This window comes from Sinocyclocheilus grahami, unplaced genomic scaffold (genome assembly GCF_001515645.1).
Source record: "Sinocyclocheilus grahami isolate Dianchi unplaced genomic scaffold, SAMN03320097.WGS_v1.1 scaffold361.1, whole genome shotgun sequence".
Lineage (NCBI taxonomy): Eukaryota > Metazoa > Chordata > Actinopteri > Cypriniformes > Cyprinidae > Sinocyclocheilus > Sinocyclocheilus grahami.
Window position 1 is genome coordinate 532049 of NW_015505540.1, and position 11310 is coordinate 543358.

The 11310-nt window shown below is 35.9% G+C and overlaps 1 protein-coding gene across 1 annotated transcript; it reads left to right on the plus strand.

The window, feature by feature from the left end:
- The first annotated feature begins 4242 nt into the window (after positions 1-4242).
- Positions 4243-8577, plus strand: aldh8a1 (aldehyde dehydrogenase 8 family, member A1). The gene is made up of 7 exons (XM_016229944.1): positions 4243-4470; positions 5100-5247; positions 5863-6018; positions 6098-6247; positions 6586-6842; positions 7653-7814; positions 8006-8577. The coding sequence occupies exons 1-7, from the start codon at positions 4333-4335 to the stop codon at positions 8456-8458; spliced, it is 1464 nt and encodes a 487-aa protein (XP_016085430.1). The 5' UTR covers positions 4243-4332; the 3' UTR covers positions 8459-8577.
- Positions 8578-11310: the final 2733 nt, after the last annotated feature.

Sequence of the window (11310 nt, forward strand, 5' to 3'; positions counted from 1 at the left end):
GGAAAGTGTTAGTTAGTTTTATCATGGAAGCCTTTTTCCACCACAGAACACTAAAAAAAATGTGAGAAGAAAAATTTACGATAAACCTTTAGTATAGGGAACAATTCTCACTATTAACTAGTTGCTTATTAGCATGCCTATTATTAACATATTGGATGGTTATTAGTACTTATAATATTCTGCATGAACATATTCTACATCCCTAATCCTACCCAATACCTAAACTTATACCTTACTATTAATAAGAAGCAAATTAGGAGTTTATTGAGGCAAAAGTCATAGTTAAAGGTTTGTTATAGCGAGAATTGCACCTTAAAATAAAGTGAGACCCTCAGAATTCAGAGAAAAAAGTCAATTATGAGATTTAAACTTGCAAGTCGGAATTGTGAGTTGTATAATGGAACAGCAAAAAAGAAAAAAAAGGCATGATTATTTCTCCCAATTCTTAGAAATGTTAGAAAAAAGTCATAATTGTGGTATTAAAAAGTTGCAGTTACCATTTTTGCTTTTTTAATTCTGTGGAAATGGGCTACCCTGCTCAACAAAAGCATTGTTTATTCTTGACAGGAATTTATGATTTTCCTGCATGTAAACTGTTTATTTTCATCCCTACAATTTTCGTTAGGTTTTTAGCACATTTTGGTCTGATGCTGAATGACATGAATCCCAGTGCATTGATGTTTTGTACACACACTTTACTATTGCAGTGTAATGTGAGTTATGCAAATCAAGTAATTTTCCACTTACTCTAGAAAGTGCTCACTCTCTGAAACACTAACAGATGTAGCTAAGAAGTTGTTTTCTTATGTGAGAATGTGCTGCTGTCATTTTCCACTTCATGGCCTGATAATCAAAAGACTTCATGAATGCAGCTTGTTCAGAATAGATAAGGACTCAAAGACGGTTACACATCGATTCAGTGAAGCTTGGTTTAATCAATTTGTCTCTGCCTCTTGGTTGTTGGGGTATATGCTGAAAAATTATGAAAATATACTGAAATTGATTATAAATATGCTGCTTAGACCTTATCCACCACACAAGATAGTAGTTAATAAGCATAATTACAATCAAAAATGAAATGAAAAATAGGGCACTTGACCTTTTAACAAATATTTGGGTAACAAATGATTTTTTCTTGACTGAACTTCGGGATATTAAGTGTATGTGCTGCAGAGTTGAGTGCAGCAATCACAGTCTCAAGAGATTCTAACATTAGCTCTACTTTAAAAGCATCAAAGAGTTTTCTGAATTACCCACAAAGAACATTTCCAACAAAGGTAACTTTTTAATGCTGCCTTTCTCTAATTTCAGCTCATTGTTCTCTTTGATCCTCTTTTTAAATAATTCAAAATGATTGCCTAATGATATTTTCCTTCCTTTAATTTTCTGCATCGCTGCATACAATGGCATTTTCACAGTAAGATTTGTCTTTTTTTCCCCTTCTTGTTAATTTTCCTTATAGATGTTATTTTTCTCTGTATAGTGGTTTATATATTTTTCTTGAGAAATTAAATTTCAACATCCATCCACTTTTTCTCTGGGGCTGGTCTTTTGATTTGGAAAGAGCAAAGTCTCTCACTTTTCAGTCTTTCTGCTCTTCACCATAAATCTTTCATGATTTGTTCTAATGCTGCTTCATGAAACATTAAAGTCGTATCAATTTATAAAATTGCTTTGTAATTAAGCTACCCAGTGGAATATACACTGAACAAAATTATAAACGCAACACTTTTGTTTTTGCCCCCATTTGCCATGAGCTTAACTCAAAGATCTAAGACTTTTTCTATGTACACAAAAGGCCTATTTCTCTCAAATATGGTTCACAAATCTGTCTAAATCTGTGTTAGTGAGCACTTCTCCTTTGCCGAGATAATCCATCCACCTCACAGGTGTGGCATATCAAGATGCTGATTAGACAGCATGATTATTGCACAGGTGTGCCTTAGGCTGGCCACAATAAAAGGCCACTCTAAAATGTGCAGTTTTACTGTATTGGGGGTCCGGGGGGGGGTCTGAAAACCAGTCAGTATCTGGTGTGACCAACATTTGCCTCACGCAGTGCAACACATCTCCTTCGCATAGAGTTGATCAGGTTGTTGATTGTGGCCTGTGGAATGTTGGTCCACTCCTCTTCAATGACTGTGCGAAGTTGCTGGATATTGACAGGAACTGGAACACGCTGTCGTGAATGCTAAGCATTTGCCCACTCAAGTCGGTTACGACGACGAACTGCAGTCAGGTCGAGACCCCGATGAGGACAACGAGCATGCAGATGAGCTTCCCTGAGACGGTTTCTGACAGTTTGTGCAGAAATTCTTTGGTTATGCAAACCGATTGTTGCAGCAGCTGTCCGGGTGGCTTGTCTCAGACGATCTTGGAGGTGAAGATGCTGGATGTGGAGGTCCTGGGCTGGTGTGGTTACACGTGGTCTGCGGTTGTGAGGCCGGTTGGATGTACTGCCAAATTCTCTGAAACACCTTTGGAGATGGCTTATGGTAGAGAAATGAACATTCAATTCACGGGCAACAGCTCTGGTGGACATTCCTGTAGTCAGCATGCCAATTGCACGCTCCCTCAAAACTTGCGACATCTGTGGCATTGTGCTGTGTGATAAAACTGCACATTTTAGAGTGGCCTTTTATTGTGGCCAGCCTAAGGCACACCTGTGCAATAATCATGCTGTCTAATCAGCATCTTGATATGCCACACCTGTGAGGTGGATGGATTATCTCGGCAAAGGAGAAGTGCTCACTAACACAGATTTAGACAGATTTGTGAACAATATTTGAGAGAAATAGGCCTTTTGTGTACATAGAAAAAGTCTTAGAACTTTGAGTTCAGCTCATAAAAAACAGGGGCAAAAACAAAAGTCGTGCGTTTATAATTTTGTTCAGTGTATATATAACAGTGATGTTATCACTGTTACCAAAAAGTAGCTTGTTACTGGAAAAGGTTAATTGTTGATACTTTTGATTAGTCACAATACAGTACTGGTGTTACACCGATCCTCAAAACAGTTCTTTTCAGTTTGAGATATTTTAATATATTGGACATTTATATAGATAATTTTTAAGGAACCAAAGGTGAAACCATTGCATGCCTTATCAGTGACTTTTCTCAACATTTGTGGACTGGTAGTGGTATTAGGATCATTTGTGTTACTGTGTATTTCACCAAGTAAAGCAGGTAGACTATCTTTGCAGCTTTCTTCTTGTGACTGACGTCTCTGCCTCATCCTCCGCATCCTGGGTTATTTCAGGCCTGAAGTACTGCTCTCAGAAACACAGCAACACAAACACTCCCAATGTAACCTCTTAATACTGTGACACATCTATCAGCCTCCTCCACACCTGTACATATTTTGGTTTTCATTTATTTAAAGAACGTGCTTCATCAAAACGTGTTCCCCAAAATACATTATCAGCATTGGGTGCTATTTCTGAGCACACTACATGATAAAAGCACCCACTCCAGTTGCCCAAATGAGGATTTCAGTATATTATAAACATGCTTGTCTCTAAATAATCCCTTTAAATGTGTTGAGGTTTAGTGTTATATAGTTTTGTACTGGTTTATTTAGTCAAATTTATTGTAAATGTATTGGTCAGTCATCAATATATCAGTGTTTAATATTCAACTCAAGGCAATGATTCCCTTTTCACAGAAATGTGAATAATATCTCAAAACCTCCAGCAAGTTAAGGTCTTTTAATGCGCAACTCATGCTCTAATTAATGAGTGTCATATCTGCTGGAGGAGTTATTTAGTTTACTATACAACCTCTCATTTGCTTGAGTAAACAGATTGCAAAAGAGTTAGGTGAAAGCTCATATGTAACAGTGTGCTGACTGGTGCGCAAACATTTCAGGTTTTTCTTTTGACACCCACTCCAGTTGCCCAAATGAGGATTTCAGTATATTATAAACATGCTTTTATATAATAATCCCTTTAAATGTGTTGAGGTTTAGTGTTATATAGTTTTGTACTGGTTTATTTAGTCAAATTTATTGTAAATGTATTGGTCAGTCATCAATATATCAGTGTTTAATATTCAACTCAAGGCAATGATTCCCTTTTCACAGAAATGTGAATAATATCTCAAAACCTCCAGTAAGTTAAGGTCTTTTAATGCGCAACTCATGCTCTAATTAATGAGTGTCATATCTGCTGGAGGAGTTATTTAGTTTACTATACAACCTCTCATTTGCTTGAGTAAACAGATTGCAAAAGAGTTCGGTGAAAGCTCATATGTAACAGTGTGCTGACTGGTGCGCAAACATTTCAGGTTTTTCTTTTGATCTGCAAAACTGATTTTTAATCTCATTTTTCTGCGATGTCAAAAGACATTAAACATCTAGTGCTGGAAAACTATATCGGTGGGAAGTTTGTACCATGTTCCAAGTTAATAGACTCTTTCAACCCATCGACTGGAGAGGTTTATTGCAAAGTTCCAGACAGTGGACCCGAGGAGGTGAGATTTTTTTGTGATATTTCTTTTATAATTTTCAATTTCTTTCTAATATTTGAAGATGTAAGTTGTGTGTGATCAAATAAGGTCTGTCACTATAGATGTACTTTCTTGAACGTTTGTCTGAATGGGTATTTCACTAGATGAACATTTTCACTTGTTTCTAGTGTAAAAACATAATTGTAGTTTCAACTTTAAAAATATGTAACTAGTCACAAGATTATCTGGCTGAAGACACAAATTCCGAGGAAGGCAAGAGTAATGACACTTACTGAGACAGGGTGACTACCTTTGGTCATAATCAGGTGGGTGATGCTCAATGTCCAGTGTTTAATTATTAACTATTATAGCTCACACCAGAAGAACTTGTCTGGGTCAGTGGAACAGAAAAGAGTTTAGATGTAGTATGTACAGTCCATCACTGTTTTGTGCAATATTATTATATAATATTACTTATTTTTTAAATATATTTTATAGTCAGTAGAGTCCATTTTAATGCACTTAATAAAGAATTTAAACACCAAAATGCTGGCAATACATAACTCTTGCATATCCTAAAATGGGCCAATACCTATACAAAGCAAGATGTATCCAATTTACATGTGAGTTAACCCTTTGTTCACTGCTTATAGGTGGATGCTGCAGTGACAGCAGCCAAAAAGGCCTTTCCTGATTGGTCAGCTAAGAGTCCAGCAGAGCGATCCAAAGTACTGAATAAACTGGCAGACCTGATAGAAGCTGGACTGGAGGAGTTTGCCCAGGCTGAGTCTAAAGACCAGGGTAAAACACTAGAAACTGCAGTGTGACACAGCATCATATTACAGGACACACTAAACAGGTTTGACTAAATAAGTTCAAAGGACTTACTAGTGCACAATAAACCAAAGGTAGACAGAATTTAAGCGAGTCAGCAATGTACTTTTCTACTAGTAAACAGATGTGTTTTTTTTTCCAGTGGCTTATATAATATTTAGAGAGCTGAATGGCCACATATATCAGTGTTATTTTAGTATTCTATATATGCTACTGTAGTATTTATTAATATTTTCAATTAGCTTTTTTTGTAATTTTATGTGCTTTTTTCTTGTTTTATTAGTTTTAGTAGCTTTAACACATTTATTTTACTTTTTCGTATTTTTCTCATATTTTTAAGTTTAACGTTTTAGTTTTTTTTTTAATTAACAACAACTCTCTCTCTCTCTCTCTCACTATATATATATATATATATATATTGTCGAATATTTGTAATACTTGAAAGTATTTTACACAATATTCAGTTGGACCATATATCAGTATTACTTTCTATTTTCTGTCATTGAACAATTTCATTCACTTTCATTCAGTTCTTTTTGGGGGCTCTTAACGCATTAAATGGATTTAACGCATTTTTTCCAGGGAAGACTATAACTTTTGCCCGAAATGTGGACATTCCACGATCAGCTGAAAACTTCCGTTTTTTTGCTTCATCTGTCCTGCATCACACTAATGACTGCAGTCAGATGGATCACATGGGCTGTCTCAACTATACAGTTCGCTGTCCTGTAGGAGTGGGTATGTGGTGGTCTATGCATACTGTACTATTATTTCAGTTGGCTTATGTATGTTAAATTTACAATTTCCCTGTCTGTAGCTGGTCTTATAAGCCCATGGAATCTGCCACTGTACCTCCTGACCTGGAAGATTGCCCCAGCTGTTGCTACAGGCAACACTGTGGTGGCGAAACCCAGTGAAATGACCTCAGTCACTGCCTGGATGATGTGTCAGCTATTGGAGGAAGCTGGTGAGGGATTTGTGTGTATATCCTTGTCAGATTTGTTAAAGGAATAGTTCACCCTCAGGATTTACTTAAGATTTATTCACCCTCAGGCCATCCAAGATGTAGATGAGTTTCTTCACCTCAACAGATTTGAAGAAATTTAGCATCACATCACTTGCTCACCAATGGACCCTTTGCAGTGAATGGGTGCCGTCAGAATGAGAGTTCAAAAAGCTGATAAAAACATCACAAAAATCTACATCTGCATCTTGGATGACCTGAGGCTAGTAGCTTTGTTTTCCTGTTATTACAGGGATGCATTTTGTGAATATTTCTGTATAATATGTGTGTGCATTTTCTAGGCTTTCCTCCTGGTGTGGTCAACATTGTCTTTGGTACTGGCCCACGAGCCGGGGATGCATTGGTATCCCACCCTGACGTGCCATTGATCTCATTTACGGGGAGCACAGCTACAGCGAGACTGATAACAGAGCGCAGTGCACCATACTGTAAAAAGCTTTCACTGGAGCTTGGTGGGAAAAACCCGGCTATTATATTTGCTGATGCTGACATGGAGCAGTGCATCAGCACTACTGTACGATCCAGCTTCTCCAACCAGGTTAGCTCCTGCACAGCTTGACCAATCAGGTTGTGTTTTCATATAGCTTCATATTTAGCTGTTGCAAATTTTTTTTACTAAATTACTGAGCTAAACATATCAACATCCTGCAGGTTACTCCATTCAAGACTTTAGCTTTGTGCATGCTGCCATACTAATAAAATGTGTCTTCTATGTAAAATATAATATATAAACAATGTTATTGTAGTATTATTTATACACTATTATATTATTTTTTTAAATTAGCTTTCTTTTTTCATTTTCATTTTAGGTTGTTTAGTAAATGTATGTGCTTTTGACATTTTTATTAGTTTTTAAATAATTCAGTTTAGCTTTAATTTAAGTTTTAGTCATTTTAATAATTAACTTTTTATACATTAAACATTTTATTTCAGTTTTTCATCTAATATTTATGTATTTTTTTTCAGCTTTATTTTCTTTTAAGGAAAAAGATTTTTATTAGTTTTAATTTTAGTTCATATCATAATATATTGGGTTAACAGGGAAATGTTTATTATACTGTCTCGAACCTTTCTTTAAATGGGATGACACCACGTAGTTCAGTTTTCTGCCACACTGTGGTGCTCAGAACACATAAATTGTTAAAACAGCATTGTACATTGGGTTCTCTCACACTCTATCCCTCTCTTTCTCTTTTTCTCTCTCTTTCAGGCCTTCACATCACACACACAAACACATCATCTCTGTGCTAATATTTAAAGTGTCTGTTTATAATTAGTTCACACAGACCAGTAATAATTGTGAGATTTACTTAAGAACTTATTTGTATCCTTTTCTCTTCTGTCTCAGGGAGAGATCTGTCTGTGTACCAGCAGAATCTTTGTTGAGCGGAGCATTTACCCAGAATTCCTTGCTCGTTTCGTGGAGACGGCACGTCGGTGGAAAACTGGAGTGCCCTCTGACCCCTCAAATGACAATGGAGCGCTCATCAGCAAAGAGCATCTACAGAAGGTCTGATGATAATCACAGATGTGTTTCTATTGATATAACATGCTGCATTTTCAATGCTAAGTGTAAGACAGTGTGGGATTAGAAAGTTGATATATGAAGAATACAGTCATTATTTTCGCACAAAATGAAATTACTACATTTACAAATAGACACTTAAATAAAACATTTAAATTGCCTGCTAACTCCTACAGGTTAAAGGTTATGTTGCTTTGGCGCTGACAGAAGGTGCCCAGGTGCATTGTGGGGAGGATGTGGACAAACTTATCCTTCCACAACAAAATGCGGGTGGCTATTTTATGTTGCCCACCATCATCTCTGGAGTGAAAGACTCCTCCGCATTGATGCAGGAAGAGATTTTCGGTCCTGTAACCTGTGTGACACCCTTCGATGAGGAGGAGGAAGTGATATCACGGGCCAATGGCGTCCGCTACGGCTTATCTGCCACGGTGTGGTCCCGAGATGTGGGGCGCGTGCACAGGGTTGCTAGGAAACTGCAGGCTGGGTTGGTGTGGACCAACTGCTGGCTGGTCAGAGATTTAAACCTCCCGTTCGGTGGCATGAAAAACTCAGGCATTGGTCGAGAGGGCGGAAAAGACTCATACCACTTCTTCACTGAGGTTAAGTCCATTACCATCAAACACTGACACAGGATGAAGCAATATGTGCAGGGACAGTGAGTCGCTGTGCGATTCATGTCTTTTCAAATCTGTGTACAAATTATATTGAGGAAGCAATCAGACTTGATATGCTTGGGAATAAAGTTCATGAGAAAATCAATGTGCTTCATACTGTTTTTGGTGATCGAATGTGGGTGAATCATTTTGGTGGTATTAAACTGTCACATTCTTTAGCATCATTTTTAATTTTAAGACACACCAGTCTTCGATTTTATTGCTTAGAAGTTGGTGTTTCATAGCTTAGAGAAAGAATGAAGTTCTCAGGTCTGCTTTGTTTAATAATCTGCTTCATCTTATTTTTTATTTAGGTAACTTTGTTTTTCCTGAAATTCCTTGGGAGCAGTAAGAAAGACGCAAACGAGTTAATTTTTGATATAAAAATATATGGCTGTTAAATGAAGGGGCAGATCGTAGCTCAGATAATTTGGTCTTCGAAGAATTGAATGAAAAAAAATTCTTATGAAATCTGTGAGGTTTGATCGCAGACTTTGATATCTTGGAGTGCCACTTAAAATACTTTAAAATAATGTATTAATTCAAATGAATAAAGGATCACTTTTCAAATTGACAGTGAATAGACATTTAAATCTAAAGTTAATTCATGTTTAAAAATGTATTTACAAGAAATGTATCAATGTTTAAAAATAATTTAAAATGAAGCATTTCAATTGCATTGTTTACAAATGCATTTGTTTATCCATAGAAATGTGTAAAGAAATGTATTTGGCAAAAGGATTAAGAGAAACAATTGGCCAATGCTTTTTATAAAATGCAATTTAAAACTTTTAAAATGCTTATAATAAAAACATTTAAAATTTTAGCATTTAAAGATTTTAAGTATCGTTTTATTGTTTGTTTCAACTAATATTTTATAGACTAAACAGTTTTAACATTTACATTTATTTTATATTTTTGAATGATAAGAATGATCAGAGTGTGAGTTTTATCAGATCTGACACATACTGTAGCACACATAACTCACACATACACATTTAATTTCTGCAAAAGCCCACAACTGTTCTGTGCTTCAGAATGTTTCATATCAGAACACCAGCTGAAGTGATGGACACATGATGTTTTTCATCTCTGTTCAGGCCTCTCTGGTCTTTAGGGCAAATCTCTCTATCACAACATCTTTCCGGCCTTCAGAAAAAATAGACACTAACAAACAGACACATGGAAAACCATTAGGGAATCTTAAAAATGTGATTTCTAGGCCAGGAAAAGTCATGGGAGTAAATAAGTAAATCTGAAAAATGCATGGAAAATTCATTTATATAAATTTAAATGGTTCCAAAGTATATAATTGGGTATAGATTGTCTCGAAAATGTATTCTGAAAAAGACACAGAAACTAAGAACAGCCTACGTGTCTGCATGGTGCTGGAAAGCAGTGATATCTTGCATCTATATTGAACGGTTTTCTCAGTTAATGAGGGGTGTGTGCACGTTTGTGTAAGAAAACTAAAGGAAACTTGTGAATGTGTTCAGTCACGTCTTTGCGTGCTCACACACCATCCGTGGCTCAAAGGGCAGAGCCCTCACTGCTAGCTTTTATTTTGACTTGGCCACAGGCAATGCCCTGTACCACCCTGTGTGTATATATACACACACACACGTGCATAATTTGAGGATGCCACCCATAATAACCATGGATCTAGAGTCTGATGCCTTTAGTATATGCTTCTTCTTTTATAAAAGGAAGGCATTTCAAAACCAAGAACAGCCTCTTTTCAAAATGTATTTAAAAATGTATTCTATTATATAATATTATAATATTATTTATATTGTATTATAATATTAATATTGTAATACTATTTTTAATTACATTTTTTTTGTAACATGCAGTGTGTATGTATATATATATATATATATATATATATATTTGTGTGTGTGTGTGTGTGTGTGTTGAGCAAAAACGAAAATTTTGTGTAGAAATTTAAATAAAATGTATTAAGTTTATTACTAGTAAGTTTGTTAAGTTATTAAAAGTTATTTAAATGAATAGCAGAATGTTTTTGATAATGCTAGGGACTTGTGTTTTACCATTTAACCAGATGACTATATATATATATGTATGTGTGTATATATATATATATATATATATATATATGTATGTGTGTGTGTGTATATATATATATACTTAAAAAAAAACAAACAAAAAAAAACAGACATGTATGGCATGCTTCCATTAAATATCCAGATATACATGTGCGTGTAAAAATGTTTTGTGAAGAGAACAGCAGGTCATATCAGGGCAATTTTCCATTGAGGTCCTCGGTGGGTGGAGGACATCTAATGCTCAGATGAATATTGCTGACTTGTGAGAAAAATCTCAAGTGTAATCAGGTTAAATAAACTCCGGGAAACACAAGGAGAAAGCCCTTTCTTTTTCTTTTTGTCTCACCCCATTCATTAGCTTGTCTCTGGTGTGCGTGACCCAGGAAGAAAATGGCGGAAGATCACGTAGCTTGGAAAACTTCCTGCAAAAGGAAAAAAAAAAGTATGGAATATGTTTGTGTCTGTACCACCCATCCAACCCACCCCTCTTGCCGCAACAGAGGAGTGGAGAGAGGCAGGAGAGAAAGAGACTGGAGAGAGATTGCTAATGACCTCTGCAAGGAACAGGTGTAGATGTTTTAGAGATAGCGTAGGACAGGAAAAACAGTAAATTATTCTCATCACACTTAAATAAACTAAAGAGTCTTTATATTTCAAAGTTTGCAATACTTTATTTCCTATAATATTGGCTTTATTTCTCACATCTGTGTCTTTATATCTCACAATGTTAGTGTATTTTAATAACTCAATTATCTTACA

Coding starts and splice junctions, on each gene's coding strand:
- aldh8a1 (XM_016229944.1), top strand. CDS start 4,333: ATGTCAAAAGACATTAAACATCTAGTGCTGGAAAACTATATCGGTGGG. Junction 4,471..5,099: donor CAGACAGTGGACCCGAGGAG/GTGAGATTTTTT, acceptor CACTGCTTATAG/GTGGATGCTGCAGTGACAGC. Junction 6,019..6,097: donor TCGCTGTCCTGTAGGAGTGG/GTATGTGGTGGT, acceptor CCCTGTCTGTAG/CTGGTCTTATAAGCCCATGG.